Source organism: Sinocyclocheilus rhinocerous, unplaced genomic scaffold (assembly GCF_001515625.1).
Source record: "Sinocyclocheilus rhinocerous isolate Xijiao unplaced genomic scaffold, SAMN03320098_v1.1 scaffold1100, whole genome shotgun sequence".
Classification (NCBI taxonomy): Eukaryota; Metazoa; Chordata; class Actinopteri; order Cypriniformes; family Cyprinidae; genus Sinocyclocheilus; species Sinocyclocheilus rhinocerous.
The window spans coordinates 134,311-154,370 of NW_015635085.1; the positions used below are offsets into that span (position 1 = coordinate 134,311).

The 20,060-nt window shown below is 39.9% G+C and overlaps 1 protein-coding gene across 2 annotated transcripts in view; it reads right to left on the reverse strand.

Annotated features, from left to right (window-relative positions):
* Window positions 1-18,390, reverse strand: part of LOC107746711 (sodium- and chloride-dependent GABA transporter 3-like) — a 26,106-nt gene extending 7,716 nt beyond the window's left edge. The window contains exons 1-8 of one of the 2 annotated variants that reach the window (XM_016561008.1): window positions 18,007-18,390; window positions 17,327-17,461; window positions 17,025-17,165; window positions 16,830-16,911; window positions 15,725-15,857; window positions 8,589-8,723; window positions 3,007-3,110; window positions 1,968-2,092 (exon numbers count right to left, since the gene is read on the reverse strand). In XM_016561008.1, the coding sequence (XP_016416494.1) occupies window positions 1,968-2,092; window positions 3,007-3,110; window positions 8,589-8,723; window positions 15,725-15,857; window positions 16,830-16,911; window positions 17,025-17,165; window positions 17,327-17,461; window positions 18,007-18,229 (1,078 nt within the window). In that variant the 5' untranslated portion in view covers window positions 18,230-18,390. Of the gene's footprint in view, window positions 1-1,967; window positions 2,093-3,006; window positions 3,111-8,588; window positions 8,724-12,282; window positions 12,416-13,385; window positions 13,468-13,580; window positions 13,722-13,887; window positions 14,023-14,732; window positions 15,128-15,724; window positions 15,858-16,829; window positions 16,912-17,024; window positions 17,166-17,326; window positions 17,462-18,006 lie in introns of those variants that run through there. The other variant, XM_016561007.1, reaches the window with a different exon arrangement.
* Window positions 18,391-20,060: the final 1,670 nt, after the last annotated feature.

The window sequence follows — 20,060 nt, forward strand, 5'->3', positions numbered from 1 at the left end:
GTACACCAAAACCTCCTGGAAGCAATGCTGGACGCCTGTGGAGATGTGTCTGTGGAGTCTATCCAGGGTTATATAAGGCACACACGGGCATTTTTTCCACGCTGCCTCACAAGAGCAAACATAATGTGTGATGTTGATGAGATATTATGGCCTGACCCACACCTGAGACGAGATGATGATGAGAATGTTGATGCTGTTGCTGAGTAACCTGTACATTTGCTTGCCTTTGGAAATAAAGGTTTTGAAAATGTAAGTATTATACTCTGCATGGACTCTTCTCTTGTTTCTGAAAGAGTTATTAGTCAGTGCTGTGATTTCACTAAGTTCCAAATTATTGATCTGAAAACTTCTAAAGCATTTGGTAGTAGTGTTTTGAATTTATTATCCCTCCAATGTGTAAAAAACAGTCATGTAGTCTGTGTTTTTGACAGTTTGTTTGTATTGACTGAGGGCAAAGTTTGAATTGGGATTCAGAAGTTAGCTGTTTGTACCGTTGGGTGTGGGATTTTAAAATTGTGTGTGAAGATTTGAGAAAATGGTGAGTTGTTCCCAGAATTGTTTCTAAGCAATTGGGAAAAACTGTAAAAGTGACATGTTTAGCCTGGTCTGCCTCAGCGGTCTAACAGTGCTCGTCAATGGCAAAATGATGGGCAATCAAATCAAAGTAAGAGGGGCTTACTGTCCACAGAAGCAGAGCGTGGGAGTAGTGCAACATTTAATATTTGACCACTGTTTTACTGTAGAAATGTTAAACGACCGACACTATCCAGAGACGCAAACTACTCCTTTTTTTCTCAAATATGTCCATTTTGAATTGAAAATATAGTATAATATACCTGATTCAACTAACTGAATGTGTCGTGACAAGAAACGTTTTACGTTTTTGACATGCTTTTAGGCATGCAAATAAAAGTGCATACGTTTAAAATATTACTTGCAAATAGGTCAAAATGATTACTTAGCAACTAGAATTAGACCTAGAATTTATATATAAATGTTCAAGACATGGATTCGGCCTTGTGTTCTGGGGTGCATTTCCCAAACGCGTCATTAGCTAACTATGGTCGCAAGTTCCACTGAACTCTATTTGTAATGACGGAACTTGCGACCATAGCTGCTTTTGAGAAACGCACCCCTGGTTGGGTATTAAGAGAACATGCATTAGATTGGCAAATTCAACAGTCTCAGTGACCGAACTGACTTCTCAGAGTCCTGGTGAAATAGCCTAAGGATGCCATGTGGCTTGGCTCTGGTTTTGCAGTACAAAGACACCTGTCCAAAAGCAGCGGGCCAAGAGCAGAGATCACTGTGCCATAACATTACAGTAATATGCTATAATATCATCCCAGAGCTACTGTTCATTAAATAATACTGGCTGCAGAAAAATGCCAAGAGTGGAGCTTTAGTAAAAGTGCATTAAATAATGTTTATGGATCACTTATTGAAAGCATAGTGGCTGAAAACGTGTTTTTCTATATTGTACAGGAACAGGTTTGAGAACCTCTGCTCTAAGCTTATAGTTTGGTGATTCAACAACTGAATACATGTTTGCGTAGCAATGTTTCCAAACATCTTAATCTTAATAATACAGTCAGATAATTTTTAAAACCCTTCAAAGTGTATTTCAGTCACTTTTACAGTCAGCCTTGCTCTATTGTAGTAAATAAGTAATGCTGAATTGTTGAATAAGTCATACAATAAAAAAGCTTTTCGGAGAAGTGCTTTAAATTGCATGAGTCCAAACACATCACACTTAGATATCTCACCGTAGGCTACTGTATCTCAAATAAAAACTCTCACTCTCACACACAGATAATAATTTTCTATATAAATGAGCTTACGCTATTTGAATTACAATAGATCAACCCATTTAGCAAATTTATAAACGATTAAACTATTTTGTTTTTTAATTAAAAATGTTTCCAAAGAAAGGTTTTAACATATTTAGCTCACAAATTCACACTCACCTGACACTGCCACTGCCTCTATTGGCACATTCTGTTCATATGCCATGAAGCCCAAGACAGAGAAGATGGCAAATCCTGCCACAAAACTTGTGCCACTGTTCAGACAGCACAGCATGATGCAGTCCCTGCAAAGACAACACGCAGAACTTCACATCAATTTTTATTTTATTTTTTTGCCACTGATCAACAGAAAAAGACCGTAAAAGACTAAAATAATAATAAAGACAAAAATCGAAATATTAAATTCCATTAATATTCAGCCCTGTTAATATGGCACATCTAAATCATATCTGGTGCCACCAATTAGATTTTGGAAGTCACACAAATATTGAAATGGAGATCCCTTTTTTTTGTATTTATTATTATTAATTGTAATGTAAATTAATCTCTATAAACTGGAATAGCCACCTTCTGATTAATCAGTTTTGTGTCAGAACTTGCACCATGCGGAAAACGGAACACAAAAAAAGACAAGGCAGGGGATGGAGGCAGAAGATTTCCAAAAAGAAAAACTGAAGGACACTGACGAGGGAAACCACCAGAAAACCAATGAAGGAGTTGGTGGCAGAGACTAGAGAGATAGTTGCCAGCTTTATGAGAAAGTGGCAAAGTGAAGCCAACATTACATGTCATTTCTCAGCAACAGTTTGCCAGTGGGCTTGGGGAAGGTTTATATGGTCTGATGAGTGCAAAATTGATAAAGGCCAGATCTCAGTCCAGTTTATGTGTGGACAAGCAAAAGTTTGACCACTTGCAATCTCCATGTAACCTGACTGAGCTTGAGCAGTTTTTCAGAGTGGAGGATCACTGCAGTGACCAGAGCAAAACTGTCAATGCTGCCAATGGGGCGAATGCTAAATACTGACTTGAAAATGAAGAATGCTTATAGTAGTAGTTGTAGAAATTTGTTTCACTTTGACATGAAAGAACATTTTTCTGTTGACTAAGATAGTTATAGGCTATACAAAATAAACACAGTCAAAGTTTAAGGAGGTTGTATTGTCCCTGCAAACTTCTTTTCACTTGACTGGACTCTCACCTGTAGCAGTTGTTGTTGTAGCTGTTATAGCTGCCCAGAGCCGTAAGACAGCCCAGACATATAGCATATGAGAAGAAGATCTGCGTGCCTGCATCCACCCACACCTGCAACAATCACAAATCAATAATCTAAACATAACTACTGTTATTGATTATATTGGCACTGCAATGAGATCCTAAGACGCATGCTCTAGTTGTCATTTATTCTGAGTGAGAAGAGTGGTCAAATATTAGCTGTCAGTTCATTAATGATTAATTATCAGTTCTTTCTGTTATAATTTTACTTTTGGCATTTAACTCTTTCATCTGGAGTGGAAAGCTAATTAGGTGTCATACTAAAGTTGTATTATCTTTTTTCTTTTTTAAAAGACAAAAAAAGAAATTACTATAAAATTATTATTTTTCTCTGTCATTACATTGAAAACCAGGGATGACATGCTCTGCTTTTGGACATTGTTTTGTCACACCAGGTCACTTATTTTTCAAGTGAGACATTGCAATAGAGCTGTGAGTAAATAAACAGACAGAAATGTGAATATGTATCCTGTGTAAATGACCTCTAAGATATATATGGATGTGGCATTGAAACAAACATAATATGGAAAGTGGCATGATATCATTTCTTGCAGGAGATGATCCCAATGAAAACAAGTCCAAACAATACACAACATGATACAAATTCTCACAGACTGACAAGACATGCTGACTTGAGTAAAAAAGCATTGAAGACACTATTGTCTTCTTGCAACATCAACACTGTTATCCAAATGAATTGAGTCAGCATTGAACTGACTCAAGCCGAACAACAATATTGTTCCTTTTGTAGAACTGCTTATAGATGAATTGATTATAATTTAAATTAACTTTACAGTGTTATCAAACACACCAATCAAACACACCTGCCCGTAGCTTTCTAGTGATCTTGAAGACATTGTTCAGGTGTGTTTGATTAGGGTTGGAGCTAAACTCTGCAGGACAGTGGCCCTCCAGGAGCAAAGTTGCCCAGCCCAGGTGTATGTGGTCTGGGACAATGTTTAGGTAGGCAGCACATATCAAATCTACTTCTACATGATGTGGCCAGACTCAGTTTTCCAGCAGAATATTGCTCAGAGCATCACACTCCCTGCACCGGCTTGTCATTGTCCCACAGTGCATCCTGGTGGACTCATTGGACCAGGCAACCTTCTTCTTACTGCTCCAAGGTCAATTTCCGACACTCGCATGCCCATTGTAGGTACTTTTGGCAGTGTACAGAGGTCATCATAGGCACTCTGATTGGTCTGTGGCTACGTAGCCCCATACACAGCAGAGTGTGATGATGCACTGTGTGTTCTGACACTTTTCTATCATGGTCAGCAATACAATTTTGTGTGACTTGTGCCAGAGCAGACCTTTTGTTGGCTCGGTCCAGACGGAATAACCTTTGTTGCCCCTGTGCATCGATGAGCCTTGGGTGCCCAATACCATGTTTGTGGTTTTGTCCCTCCTCGGACTACTGTTGGTAAATTGGCACCACTGGTGACACAAGTCTTCCCATTTCAGAGATCCTCTGACCCAGTCACCATACCATACCACCAACAATTTGGCCCTTGTCAAAGCCGCTCACATGTTTAATTCTGCCCATTTCTCCTGCATCCAATGGTTTTGATTACGAGAACTAATTGTTTGCTTGCCATCCAATCTATCCAGATCTTAATATGTGACCTTGTTAAGAGATGATCAACGATAACTGCTTCATCTGTGACTGGTCCCAATGTTTTAGCTTGGCATTGTCTTTGGGGCGGTACTCGGTGTGTTTCCACCACAGGAAAAAGGATGTAACTAAAGTTCCGGGTAAAAAAGTCCCTGCTCGCGAGATAGTACTTTTTCAAAGGTCCAGAACTTTCAGGGGTGGGACTTGGGCACTGAACATGCTGATTGGTTGAGTTCATGCAGCATTTGGATTGGTTGACTCTGTGCAGCATTGTATTTCAAACACCATTTTTAAAAGACTGTTGCGGTTCAGTGCTGGTACAGTGCCGAAGATGAAATCCAGCAGGAACTGGAAACGGTGACAAAAAAAATTATGATTGTCCGTCGCTTTGTATGACATTATCGTTGTTCGACATTAGCGCCCCCTCCTGGACTGGGAGGAGCAGTCGCGCGCAGTCCTACGTCACCAGACTATTTGCCTAATCTTCACAGTACTTTAGGCCGCTACGGAAACTCAGCAACAGGTCTGGGAAAAACATTCCTGGGACAAATTGTTCCAGGTAATTTCAGTGGAAAAGCGGCTATGTTTGAAGAAGTTTCATAATTGATTGTTATTTTTTTCAGTTGATTTACTTTTAAACAATCTGTACTGTATAAAGCACTATAGAAATAAAGGTGACTTGACTTGACATTTGAGTGGTTAATGTATGTGCACAAAAATGCAAAGAAGATCTACTAAATTGTTTATTGCTTAGAATTACTGGAAGCAATTGCATTACTATAATAATAGCTTCACTTTTTTTCCAAATAACAGCAAATAATACACAGATGAGCCAAAACATTATGACCACCTGCCTAACATGCTGTTGGTCCTTCGTGTGCTGCAAAAACAGCACCGACCCATCGAAGCATGGACTCTGCAAAACCCCTGAAGGTGTCCTGTTATCTGGCACCAAGACATCAACAGCAGATCTGGGGAATTTGGAAGCAACACCTTGATGTTCTTCAAACCATTCCTGAACAGAGTGGCAGGGTACATTATCCTGCTGAAAGAGTCCACTTCCACCAGGAAAAAACGTTGTCATGAAGGATGTATGTCAGGGCTGGGCAACTTCGCTCCTGGAGGGCCACTGTCCTGCAGAGTTTAGTTCCAACCCTAATCAAACACACCTGCCCGTAGCTTTCTAGTGATCTTGAAGACATTGTTCAGGTGTGTTTGATTAGGGTTGGAGCTAAACTCTGCAGGACAGTGGCCCTCCAGGAGCAAAGTTGCCCAGCCCAGGTGTATGTGGTCTGGGACAATGTTTAGGTAGGCAGCACATATCAAATCTACTTCTACATGATGTGGCCAGACTCAGTTTTCCAGCAGAATATTGCTCAGAGCATCACACTCCCTCCACCGGCTTGTCATTGTCCCACAGTGCATCCTGGTGGACTCATTGGACCAGGCAACCTTCTTCTTACTGCTCCAAGGTCAATTTCCGACACTCGCATGCCCATTGTAGGTACTTTTGGCAGTGTACAGAGGTCATCATAGGCACTCTGATTGGTCTGTGGCTACGTAGCCCCATACACAGCAGAGTGTGATGATGCACTGTGTGTTCTGACACTTTTCTATCATGGCCAGCAATACAATTTTGTGTGACTTGTGCCAGAGCAGACCTTTTGTTGGCTCGGTCCAGACGGAATAACCTTTGTTGCCCCTGTGCATCGATGAGCCTTGGGTGCCCAATACCATGTTTGTGGTTTTGTCCCTCCTCGGACTACTGTTGGTAAATTGGCACCACTGGTGACACAAGTCTTCCCATTTCAGAGATCCTCTGACCCAGTCACCATACCATACCACCAACAATTTGGCCCTTGTCAAAGCCGCTCACATGTTTAATTCTGCCCATTTCTCCTGCATCCAATGGTTTTGATTACGAGAACTAATTGTTTGCTTGCCATCCAATCTATCCAGATCTTAATATGTGACCTTGTTAAGAGATGATCAACGATAACTGCTTCATCTGTGACTGGTCCCAATGTTTTAGCTTGGCATTGTCTATGGCATGAACTATTTATTTAAAACACAAGATAAGCACTGTAATGTTATCTCTGGGACATCATAGAACCAAATATAGATTTAGGACATTTAATAGGTTTATATGGGCAACAGCAAGCTTCATACTTCCGTCTACATCAATGCATACAACAGTCACTGACTTTCGAGAACCACCACTTTCTTGGAAATCTGTCTTCTAAATCTGATGCAAGATTCTCTCACCTGCAAATAGCTCCCTGCTTCCGGGAGAACTTGGCACTGCTTCCTTGTAGTACATCAATTCATTCAGATTTTGAAAACAAACGTTTATAAAGGGATCCTAAATCCCTCTTAGATGGACAAGTTTTGCAGTAATTACCAGATGTCTTTTTAGATTTATAAGTTTGGTTATTCACGCCTGTCTTTTTATAAACCGGGCTAAACTATTACTGTTGTCTGGGATAATGATTAATGTTTATGATTAATGAGCTTGCAAAGTCAGGGCTTAAAGAAAACCCGAAATGAAAACTATAATGATAACTATTTTGGGGCCCACACCAGTGGATGATTACATTGTGTTTGTTCTAAGTGCATGCCTCAGTTATGTTCAGTGGATCACGGTGCACGTCAATGTTTTTATAGCTTACCAGTTTTAAAAAAAATGCTCTGAAAGTGATTTCAACTATATTGTTCATGAAATTATTGGTGTGGACTCTTTTTCTTTTTCTTGACCTTGACTCATTTTTTTCACTCACTTTAAGGTGAAACCAGTGATGGATAGTTTACTGTAAGGTTAATTCAATTTCAGATTTCTGTCATAAACACATTATTTAAAGCAGATATGATCCTCCATAACCTGCTACATCCGATAACAACTAAGCACAAAGTCTGCATGAACTGCAGTCTGCATGCAAGCTTTTATTTTGGCATAAAACTGTAGGGAGACCTTTAAGTTTCTGTGACAACAGGTTTACAAATGATTCTCATTGCAAGTGAACTTTTGTAGTCGTCAAATGTTGAAAATTGTGAAAATAAAGTGAACAGACACGTTACGTTCCCAAATGCATGTTAAAACTCTGAGCAGCACTGAGAAACTGAAAACTCCAGAAGACTGCATGAGTGTAAGAACACAGTGTGGTGCTTCCCTCTGAAACACGCAATTCAACAGACTATAGCCTATACTTATTTAATTAAACTAGAGCTTTTTTTTGCGATTTTACAGCAAGTACACTAAGCCATCGCAATTTCAATTTTAGTTTGATTGACAGATGTTTTGCCAAAGTAATGGCAGAAATATAATGAACAATGAGAAGTTTAAAAATATTTGCAGTTCAATATGAAATGCCCATTTTCCTATCGAAAGAAACACAAAATAACATTTTCAAGTATTTGATTTAAAAACTGGTGACATTGGCATTCACTTAAGTTTGGCTTATTCTGGTTCTAGCATATAAAAAATGCCTAAAAATGTAATTTTAAGCAACTGTGTGTAAGCTATTTTCCTTGAAATATCAGGTTCAGAATCATTCTGATGGCATACTTTCTTCTAATTAGGCGAATGGCTTGTTTCTTTCCCAAACATCTCTTCTGGGAGTGTGCAAGTTTGTTGAACGGCTAAGAAATTCCATAAAAAGGCCGGACTGCTTTATAGCAGCAACAAATTCACGTGTACAGCTATCATTGTAATTACGACAGTGATATATTTACAACAGTGGATTCTACTCACTTAACTGTAGGGGGCTCCAAAGTCACAAAAATACACAAAACTACTGTACATTCAGTTGCTTTAGCTATATATTCTTATGTATTTAACAGCTGGGTGTTAAATCCATTAGACGTACAGTGAAACTGGATAAAATTGTTCATACCTGAGGGTCTGACAGACGAGAGATATCAGGATACAAGTAGAACTTAATTCCATTCGCAGCTCCTGGCAGCGTGATTCCTCGAAGAAGGAGGATCAACAGCATGAAATAAGGAAAGGTTGCAGTGACATACACCACCTGCAGATGGAGAAACAAGGCTTAGTTTCCATGGTCATGAATGAAGTTCAAAGACGTTGCACCAACATGTTCATATTTAGAACAAATAGAGACTTTTGGAGACACTGGATCTATCCAAACCAATTGGTGCAAGAAATCACCAAAACCTATACAATTGCACTAGGAAAATTAAAAGCAAAATGCAATAGTTAAGCCAACATTGTCATTATGTATTCTTTTGTGTCATTTTAAACCTGCATAACATTATTTTTTACATAGAACAGAAAATACATTTTGAAGAATCATCATGCAGCTCTTTTCCATAGAACTACAGTTTATAGTGACCACATCTGTCAAGCTCCAAAAAACAACAAGAACACCATAAAGAACCATTAAAGTACTATATATGACTTGTACACTTTTTTCTGAGTATTCTGAAATGATATGATAGGTTACTGTCTTTGGGAAAAAATAGATAGTAGATACAAATACAAGGGACTTTGTAATGTTTAATCAAAATCTGGTAAAACTTGATCTGGTGAAAACGACAGATGCTACTTCCATTTCAGCTTTACATTCAAATTAAATTTGAATGCTCAGGCACGTGCTCATGACACTGTAGTATGGATAATAACTGCTACACAAAATAAAAACAATATAGCTAGATCTAAATTCGGAGGATAATTGATATCATTGTTATAAATCACCATATCACCCAGTGCTAAAACTTGCTCTATGGTAAAGCACTACAGGCACTACAAACATAACAGTATGACTTTCTGTAAAGCTGCTTTCAAACCATGTGTATTGTGAAAAGTGCTATACTAATATTGACTTAACAAATTCTCCATTCTGCTTATTCAAACACTTGGATTGTGTTCACTAAGATGCACATGAGGACCAGTGAAATGTGTATTTTCTTTTGAATTTGATTGTCAACATCTACTGTAAGATTACAGGTTTTTGTCAGAGAATGGCTTTTTTTCCTTTTGTATTCCACAGAGAAAAAATTGGCAGCATGCAGGTTTGATGCATCAACGGATTCTTAATTTCTGAACCATTCCATTAAAATTAAGTTAATGGGACAAACTGAAGACTAAACATGTTTTTTTTACCCTCCTTTGTGATGGGCTTGGGCTGGAGCAAATGAATGAGTGAGCGAATGAAGCATTGCATTTAACGTGAAGGGGTTACTGAATGCTCTGAGGGTCTGCCAGAGGGGGCAGGTACTCTCCCAAAGTCTTAATTGGGTGCCGATTGAAAGAGTTACACTCAGGGGGAGGAAGGGACGCAGGTCTGAGCCAGAGGTTTTGATGGAGAAAACACTCAGCAGTGCAACACGGCACATCAAAAAGACAAAAATAGAATAGCCAGGCACCCATCATGTTCTGACTTGTCAACATGATGTTCACAACCTTGAATTATTACCAAGTCTCAACCAACCAGTGTAAGAGCTTTGTCTCCCAAGACACATAGAGGCTCGAATCCTCAGTGCAATCACACCGACAGCATTAGAACATCACGGCATGATTCGTCTCCACTATACATTCAAGTTCTAGAACCTAAGATGTGTTTGCAAAAGGCCATTCATGGTCCACAGAATTGAGTTCAACATTTTGAAGCTCTTTTAATCCCGTGAACAAAACCACCCTTGGGGGCGGCACTAGGTTCTTGTTCCTTTGGCACCCGGTCAAGACCATACGAGGACAAGACAGGGTTCAGACACAAAAGCTTCTACCCTGTTTCCCTCTAGAAGGAGCCCAACTGGGTTGTGTTGGCAGTGTGGGAAAATGTGTGGCACAGAAACGTACAATTGCCGATGGTTTCAGTCTGACCTGCGTAATGTACTGTACTAAACAACAACAAACACTTCTTCATGTCGGTTAACAAATGTGTCACTCCTTCGTAGTTAATAAAATGGAGAGACGGGAAGCTTTTTTTCTTTTAAAAATGCTTCCCTACCGAAATCAATCAATCTCCCTCATTTGCACCAACATGTTGTGAACTGCAATGTGAGATCGATGTAAATCTTTGTTAATGTTGCTTAACCAAGTAATCCGGTGGAATAAAACACACCAACCGTGTTAAGCAGAGATCTGTAAGAGTGAGCGCTTTGACAAAGGAAATCCTTTAATCCAAACGCACCTCACATAATGAGCGAGGCAAAGCTTGTCCAGCTCGCTAATTCACGCCATTTTCAATTAGCCTTGTAAAATGATTACATATCCATATCCAAAAACCATGGCCACTGCAATAAGCGAATCCCCCACTAGGCTTTCTAATGCATGCGTGTGGTTTTTCTCAATGAATGGGGCAATGTATAAACTCGCCGTGAGACTTTGATACAAGCTGACTTTCTTCCAACTCTCCCTGGTCAAACATTTAAGTCTCACATTCACAGGTCAACCCCATGCCATAAATCTACCGCTGGCTTTTTGGAGAATCGCAAAAAGCCACAAAAGACCTGCGGTGAACAGCTTAGCAAATGTCCTGAATGCTGCAATCTGTATAGTGGTCAGAGGAAAGGAAGAAAGCAGTTTTCTATCCACCAGACATAATTCCTCACAGAAGGGAAGAGGCGAGTGGAGGAACTCTGCATTCTCCTCATGAGCGCTCCACTTTCCCCTTGTGAATACAGAAATCAATCTTGGACAGGCTGCTAAAGCCTCGCCATGAAGGAGCATTCTTTACCCTTGCTTCACGGCCAAACAAAAGCCACTTCAGGAGATATAGGCCTTGCTGCCGAGCTTTTCTCTTGGACCTGTACAATGTGAACCCATTTATTTTTCCCCACACATCCCTCTTCCTTTCTTTCCACTTTCTTTCTGGCTCATTGAGTCCGTTAGACTTTCTTAAAGGCTGCTGGAAGAATAGTATCCAGAGGAAGGCTAGTGACTGAGTTGCAGAGATTGGCAGAGGGACACAGGCCCTCATAATGCAATGGATTGTGGGTACAAGGCGAAGGTAAAGGAAGGCCAGAGCTGCATTTTGTGCTCCAGACACAGGAATAATGCAAACTGCTTGTTTTCCAAAGGCACATTTTTCACAGTATGTTGGTTTGAGTTTACTAATAAACCATTTGGTTATTGTGAGGATGCACCTTTGTGCACCTTACGTTTCCGTTCGGTTTCTGGAAGGCTGCCGATTTCTGTTCAGTGGCCTTTTTGATGCCTGCCTGTCTGATATGCAAGTTGGTAGTTTTGACAGCTGACATTCTATCAGTCTATGTCTAAAGACTCAAAGTGCTATTGTCCCCTCAAAGACTCAACACTTTATGCAGGTAATGTTTGCATTTGAGCCCTTTCAAATCACTGGATCCACACTGTAGCCGCACATTGCCACATACTGTATGAGCGCTCCACATGTCAGAGTTGCGCTGAAGACATCATTTGCAAGGGCGGAACGCACGTCTCACTCACCCAATTGATTCTGTGCTGAATTGACCGCATAACATTAGGGCGCTAAATTCCCCATTCATCCACGTCTCTCATTGATACATCTCCAACTCGGCTTCTCACTCTTTGGTTAACATCTACACACATTTACCACCATTTCTGGTCACTGGACCTTTTGTTTTTACCTTTCCAGTTGATTTGGGACCTTTCCAAATGCAGAAATAACATATGATCCAGGCTATAGCAAGACAGATAGCAAGTTCCCAGCGAAGGCTGCCAACTTCTTCAATTCCAGAGGATATGCTGAGAACACGGCGTCTAGAAGGGAAAACATTCTGAAATGAATAACCTTCCGAGCAGTCGTGTAACACATGAACACAAGTCAAGTGGGCAAATATGTTCTGCAAGGTTTGTATGGGTGAGTTTTAAGGTTAGCTCTAAATTTGACTAAATTATGTGAACCCCGTGACACTTTCTGATGTGCACAGTGCACAATGGCCATGAAACAATGATATCCATCAAAATTCCAAGCACTTCTGACTTCCAGGAGAGTCAACTCCCCATGCCCAACTATTCATCCTAACTTTAAGGTGGTCCGAAGTTTTGTTTAACATTGACTGGTTGTGACACAATAAATTGTGAGATTGCGAGGGAAAGCCACAATTCTCTTTTTTGCAATGCCATTTATCATCTTTGACATGTTCTTGGGTGACACCCACTGCCTAAGCCATGCCCCCTTTTGAACAAACCTTCCCCATTCAACCTCAGAACTGACAGCTTCTGTGCCCCTCAGTACTAGAGGCCCGCATGCTCAGTGTGCGAGGCTGAGGCCAGCAACACGCGAGAACTGTCTGACCGCTAGGACTTGACTTGCTTCCTCTGTATTTGGCCTTGAATATGAAACTGTGTGGAAAAACAGGCCAACGGTGGCCAAATTTGTGTCCATACCATTCCTAGCTGTGCAAGTGCCCTTTTGATGCTTGTACAACAGCAATGCAAAAAGAATGACAAATTATCAGTGAAAAAGGTTATGGATTTCCATGGATAATAAGCAGTGGTCGATTGCTCTGCACATGTACTGTGCCAAAAGTTGCCTGGAAAGTCAGTGCGTTACTGTGCATATTAATTGTTGTTGTTGTTGTTGTGAATTGCTGGTGACCGCGGAGTTTTCGGGTGAATTCATAGACTGGTCTCTTTAGGGCTTTGACCCAAACAGCTGCCAAATATGTTCCTAGGAACACGTACATTATGTCATAATGTATAAATAAACAGTCAGAATCATACTCACTCCCAAAACTCCATGACTGGTGATGTGGCATATGGGTTGGTGAGGTTGGCAATGCTTTCATTGTTAAAATCCACACAGTTTTCTGGAAAGTTAAAACAATTTTGATAAAACAATTTTGCCAGCTTTTCATTCATGCATTAAAATGGTTTTATTTAGTTCTTAGGAATGCTTTATTTAATCTTCAAATGAACCAACCCGTGTTCCAGTATTGACCACATGATGCCCAGGGCAGCTCTGTTGTAAAGCAGTTGAACAGGTAGAAAATGGCCCAAGCCAATATAACCACATAATAAACATTCAGGTAGGCCTCGATGACTTGTGTCGCATAGCCAATGCCTATTAGAGAACACATAACCAATACTTAAAGACAGGAAACCATGCAGTTTTGCATCCCTTTTATTCTCATTCACTGCTGATGTATGTCCAGTTCAACAAGCAGGAATTTAATCATGAGGGGAAAAAAATATGGTTTTAAAATGAACTAGAGTGACCTAAGCCTTACCTTCAAACAGCGGGCAGACTTTTCGCCAACATGTTATGCCCCCTTCACTAGTGAACTGACCTAGCGCTGTTTCCAGGAAGAAGACTGGGATTCCACAGCAGATGAAGAAGATAACATAAGGCACAAAGAAAGCACCTAAAAGAGACATATAAAGTTATACCTCTCAAGCAAATGTATTGAATTCATGCATTGATTAACAGCCAACTAGCCTAACCCAGTTAACCAAAAGAAATAATAGATGTGTGACCAGTACTCATAAAACCTGTTTTGTTTTTTTTGCGCTATAAGAGTGTCAAATAAAAATATGACAATAAATATTTCAGAAGTTCCATTAGTTGTTGGATGTTTCCCAGATAGTGTGGTTTTATTAGTGCTAATGTCTCTCTATAAATTCTCTTGTACTGCTCTTGCACTGTTGGAAGTTGCTTTTCTGACTTTAGTAATATATCACAAGGCCACAACTAAAATTCACGCGACCCAGGATATATATATATATATATAGTATATTTTTTATGGCCGTGCACCCTCTGTATGTTTTTGTAATCTACAGCTTCATAGCTGCCCATTCAAAAAACAATTCCATCAACAACCAAAAAGTACCATGACATTACCATGTTTTTGTCGTGTGTACTTATAGTTAATTTAACACCACAGAAGTTGACGCAAAGTGTTGTCAAGCAAAACCTAGAAGCAAATCTAAAAGCATGGGTGGAAAAACAAAATATCTGGTGCATAAATAGGATGCCTGTTCACATCGGTCAAGAAGGGGGGGGACAACTCCATCAGCCTTTGACAGGAGTAGGTGAAGTGTGTCAGGGAATGAGAATAAATGAATAATCTCTCACCTCCGCCGTTCTTGTAACACAGATATGGGAACCTCCAAACGTTGCCAAGGCCGATAATCTCTCCAGCCACTGACAGCATAAACTCAATCTTATTATTCCACTGACCCCTCTCATTCACCACCTTCTTATCTTTGCTGCGCACTGCGCTCGCGCTCGCCGCTTCGGGGTCCATCGAATCGTCCGCTTTTCCATTTATTATGGGAATCGTCTTTTCGGCTGTCATGACGTCCTACAGCCTGAAACATAAGGATTACACCTGTAGCTGAAGCACGTGTCAGCACTGGAATTGGGAGCATTTTATTGCAAATGTCGGGCATAGATGCGTTAGGGCCGTTTGGAATACGACTAGATGGAGCGCCATATGGAACAGAACACAGGGCACAAGACGCGATGCCACACATGTCGTATCATCGTTAAAGGCAGTGTTCTCTTCTGTCATTGCGACGCATTTACTCGGTTCAAGACGCAGTGTCAAATTAAAATAAGTTAAAGTCTGAAAGCTCGTCTGGAGACCCACGCGTCCTGATCCATTCTGCTGCGCTACATCTCGTTATGGGTGCAACAACGCGTTCTGTGCGAACGGCTGCTTAACTCATTCTAAATGACTCGATAAATGTAGGCTAATTGAAATGCGATTGTGATTAAAGCCTCAAAGTGCTATTGTCCCCTCAAAGACTCAACACTTTATGCAGGTAATGTTTGCATTTGAGCCCTTTCAAATCACTGGATCCACACTGTAGCCGCACATTGCCACATACTGTATGAGCGCTCCACATGTCAGAGTTGCGCTGAAGACATCATTTGCAAGGGCGGAATGCACGTCTCACTCACCCAATTGATTCTGTGCTGAATTGACCGCATAACATTAGGGCGCTAAATTCCCCATTCATCCACGTCTCTCATTGATACATCTCCAACTCGGCTTCTCACTCTTTGGTTAACATCTACACACATTTACCACCATTTCTGGTCACTGGACCTTTTGTTTTTACCTTTCCAGTTGATTTGGGACCTTTCCAAATGCAGAAATAACATATGATCCAGGCTATAGCAAGACAGATAGCAAGTTCCCAGCGAAGGCTGCCAACTTCTTCAATTCCAGAGGATATGCTGAGAACACGGCGTCTAGAAGGGAAAACATTCTGAAATGAATAACCTTTCTAGCAGTCATGTAACGCATGAACACAAGTCAAGTGGGCAAATATGTTCTGCAAGGTTTGTATGGGTGAGTTTTAAGGTTAGCTCTAAATTTGACTAAATTATGTGAACCCCGTGACACTTTCTGATGTGCACAGTGCACAATGGCCATGAAACAATGATATCCATCAAAATTCCAAGCGCTTCTGACTTCCAGGAGAGTCAACTCCCCATGCCCAACTATTCATCCTAACTTTAAGGTGGTCCGAAGTTTTGTTTAACATTGACTGGTTGTGACACAATAAATTGTGAGATTGCGAGGGAAAGCCACAATTCTCTTTTTTGCAATGCCATTTATCATCTTTGACATGTTCTTGGGTGACACCCACTGCCTAAGCCATGCCCCCTTTTGAACAAACCTTCCCCATTCAACCTCAGAACTGACAGCTTCTGTGCCCCTCAGTACTAGAGGCCCGCATGCTCAATGTGTGAGGCCAGCAACATGCGAGAACTGCCTGACCACTAAGACTTGTCTGCTTCCTCTGTATTTGGCCTTGAATATGAAACTGTGTGGGGAAAAAAAAAACAAGCCAACTGTGGCCAAATTTGTGTCCATACCATTCCTAGCTGTGCAAATGCCCTTTTGATGCTTGTTGACAACAGCAATGCAAAAAGAATGACAAATTATCATTGAAAAAGGTTCTGAATTTCCATGGATGATAAGCAGTGGTCGATTGCTCTGAACATGAACTGTGCCAAAAGTTGCCTGGAAAGTCAGTGCGTTACTGTGCATATTAATTGTTGTTGTTGTTGTTGTGAATTGCTGGTGACCGCGGAGTTTTCGGGTGAATTCATAGACTGGTCTCTTTAGGGCTTTGACCCAAACAGCTGCCAAATATGTTCCTAGGAACACGTACATTATGTCATAATGTATAAATAAACAGTCAGAATCATACTCACTCCCAAAACTCCATGACTGGTGATGTGGCATATGGGTTGGTGAGGTTGGCAATGCTTTCATTGTTAAAATCCACACAGTTTTCTGGAAAGTTAAAACAATTTTGATAAAACAATTTTGCCAGCTTTTCATTCATGCATTAAAATGGTTTTATTTAGTTCTTAGGAATGCTTTATTTAATCTTCAAATGAACCAACCCGTGTTCCAGTATTGACCACATGATGCCCAGGGCAGCTCTGTTGTAAAGCAGTTGAACAGGTAGAAAATGGCCCAAGCCAATATAACCACATAATAAACATTCAGGTAGGCCTCGATGACTTGTGTCGCATAGCCAATGCCTATTAGAGAACACATAACCAATACTTAAAGACAGGAAACCATGCAGTTTTGCATCCCTTTTATTCTCATTCACTTATGATGTGTGTTCAGCTCAGCGAGTAGGAAATTAATAAAGAGAAAAATATGGTTTTAAAATTAACTAGAGTGACCTAAGCCTTACCTTCAAACAGCGGGCAGACTTTTCGCCAACATGTTATGCCCCCTTCACTAGTGAACTGACCTAGCGCTGTTTCCAGGAAGAAGACTGGGATCCCACAGCAAATGAAGAAGATGACATAAGGCACAAAGAAAGCACCTAAAACAGACACATAAAGTTACACCTCTCAACCCATGGGCATTCATGAGACCCAGCAAATGTATTTAATTAATTCATGCAAAGGCAACTAACGTCCGACTAGCCTAACCCAACTAACCAAGAGAAATAGTAGATGTGTGTGACCGGTAATATATCAAATGGCCGCAACTAAAATTCATGCGACCCACGACAATTTTTTTATTGCTCTGCCCCCTTTGTATGTTTTTGTAATCTACAGCTTCATAGCCGCCCATTTAAAACACACTGCATCTACAACCAAAAAGTACCATGCCACTACTATGCTTTTGTCATGTACTTATAGTTCATTGAACACCAAAAGTTGACCCAAAGTGTTGTCTAGCAAAACTTAGAAGCAAATTTAAATGGGTGAGGGAAAAAAAAAAGATATCTGGTGCATAAATAGCATGCTTGTTCGCAACTGTCATGAAAGGCAAAAAAGAAAAAAGAAAGAAAAAACTCCATCAGCCTTTGACAGAAGTAGGTGAAGTGTGTCACTGAATGGGAATGAATGGATAATCTCTTACCTCCGCCATTCTTGTAACACAGATATGGGAACCTCCAAACATTGCCAAGGCCGATAATCTCACCAGCTACTGACAGCACAAACTCAACCTTATTATTCCACTGTCCTCTCTCATTCACCACCTTCTTATCATTGCTGCGCACTGCGCTCGGGTTCGCTGCTTCGGGGTCCATCGAATCGTCTGCTTTTACATTTATTATGGGAATCGTCTTTTCGGCTGTCATGACGTCCTACAGCCTGAAACATATGGATTACATCTGTAGCTGAAGCGCATGTCAGCACTGGAAATTGGAACCATTTTATTTCAAAATTGTCGAACATAGATGCGGTAGGACCAGTTCGCACAAATCACCTTCTTGCGTTTGAATACGACTAGATGGAGCGCCAGTGGCGTAGCAAGTCAGCCCCGGGCCCATATGCAAAAATTGTGTATGCCCCCCACCCCTCAGAGCTCTAACTCTGTTAACTTATTTTTGATTTTTTTTAAAGTAAATCACGTTACGTGGCTATTCACAAGCGGTTTTAATTACGATATAAATGCTTGGAAATAATATTTAACGTTTTCAAGTCCATTCATTGTAATCGCAATAAGCTTTGTGCTTTATTACATTTATTAGTTTATAACACAAAGTCTCAGCCTTCTGTCAATTTTAAGATAAAATACAAACAATAAATGTGTTTTAGGCTCTTTTATTTGTAGTGAGATAACTATATTCGCCTCAGTTCAAGCGGCACGTGAATCAATGATATTTGCCTCTTCAATATTTGCAGCACAAAATAAACATGAATAAATATTTGAATGCATATTGAAAAAAAAATCTGAACAATTTAATACAAACAAATGTCTCATGAAGTTGATCAATTAGAGTTTCAAAAAAACATCAATAAGCCTATACGTTTTATTGCTGTTTTCGTGTTAAATGTGAAAAATGACAGGCTGGATACCACAGACATTTTTTTTTTGGCGGAGTGTAGATGTAATTTTCACATTCACTTCACGCAATATAACCACAAATCGCCTTCTTGCGTTTGAATACGACTAGATGGAGCGCCAGTGGCGTAGCAAGTCAGCCCCGGGCCCATATGCAAAAATTGTGTATGCCCTCCCCCCCCCAGAGCTCTAACTCTGTTAACTTATTTTTGATTTTTTTTTAAAGTAAATCACGTTACGAGGCTATTCACAAGCGGTTTTAATTACGATATAAATGCTTGGAAATAATATTTAACGTTTTCAAGTCCATTCATTGTAATCGCAATAAGCTTTGTGCTTTATTACATTTATTAGTTTATAACACAAAGTCTCAGCCTTCTGTCAATTTTAAGATAAAATACAAACAATAAATGTGTTTTAGGCTCTTTTATTTGTAGTGAGATAACTATATTCGCCTCAGTTCAAGCGGCACGTGAATCAATGATATTTGCCTCTTCAATATTTGCAGCACAAAATAAACATGAATAAATATTTGAATGCATATTGAAAAAAAAATCTGAACAATTTAATACAAACAAATGTCTCATGAAGTTGATCAATTAGAGTTTCAAAAAAACATCAATAAGCCTATACGTTTTATTGCTGTTTTCGTGTTAAATGTGAAAAATGACAGGCTGGATACCACAGACATTTTTTTTTTGGCGGAGTGTAGATGTAATTTTCACATTCACTTCACGCAATATAACATGATTTTATTATTGTAATTTTGACTTTATTCTTAAAATATTATGATGCTAATCTTATTTATTTAGTTAGTTATTTTTCAGCTTGACACTAAAATGCGGCTATAGGCTATTTGTACTGCATGCAAACACAATCTTGGCACAGCGGCTAAAAAAAAAAAAAAAGATAAAAATAGTAACAAGATCTTTGAAATATGTATAAATAAACTAGTGTTTTCTGAGTCAGTTTTGCAAAGATGAAGCACGAGATCCTGACTCACCATCTCCTCATTGGATGTGCATTGGATTATTTCATTACATAATGAAAGAGTTTTGAATTTTTTATTTGAATTATTTCGTTTTAAAGTAGTAATTTCTATAGATATATTTATCATGTCAGTG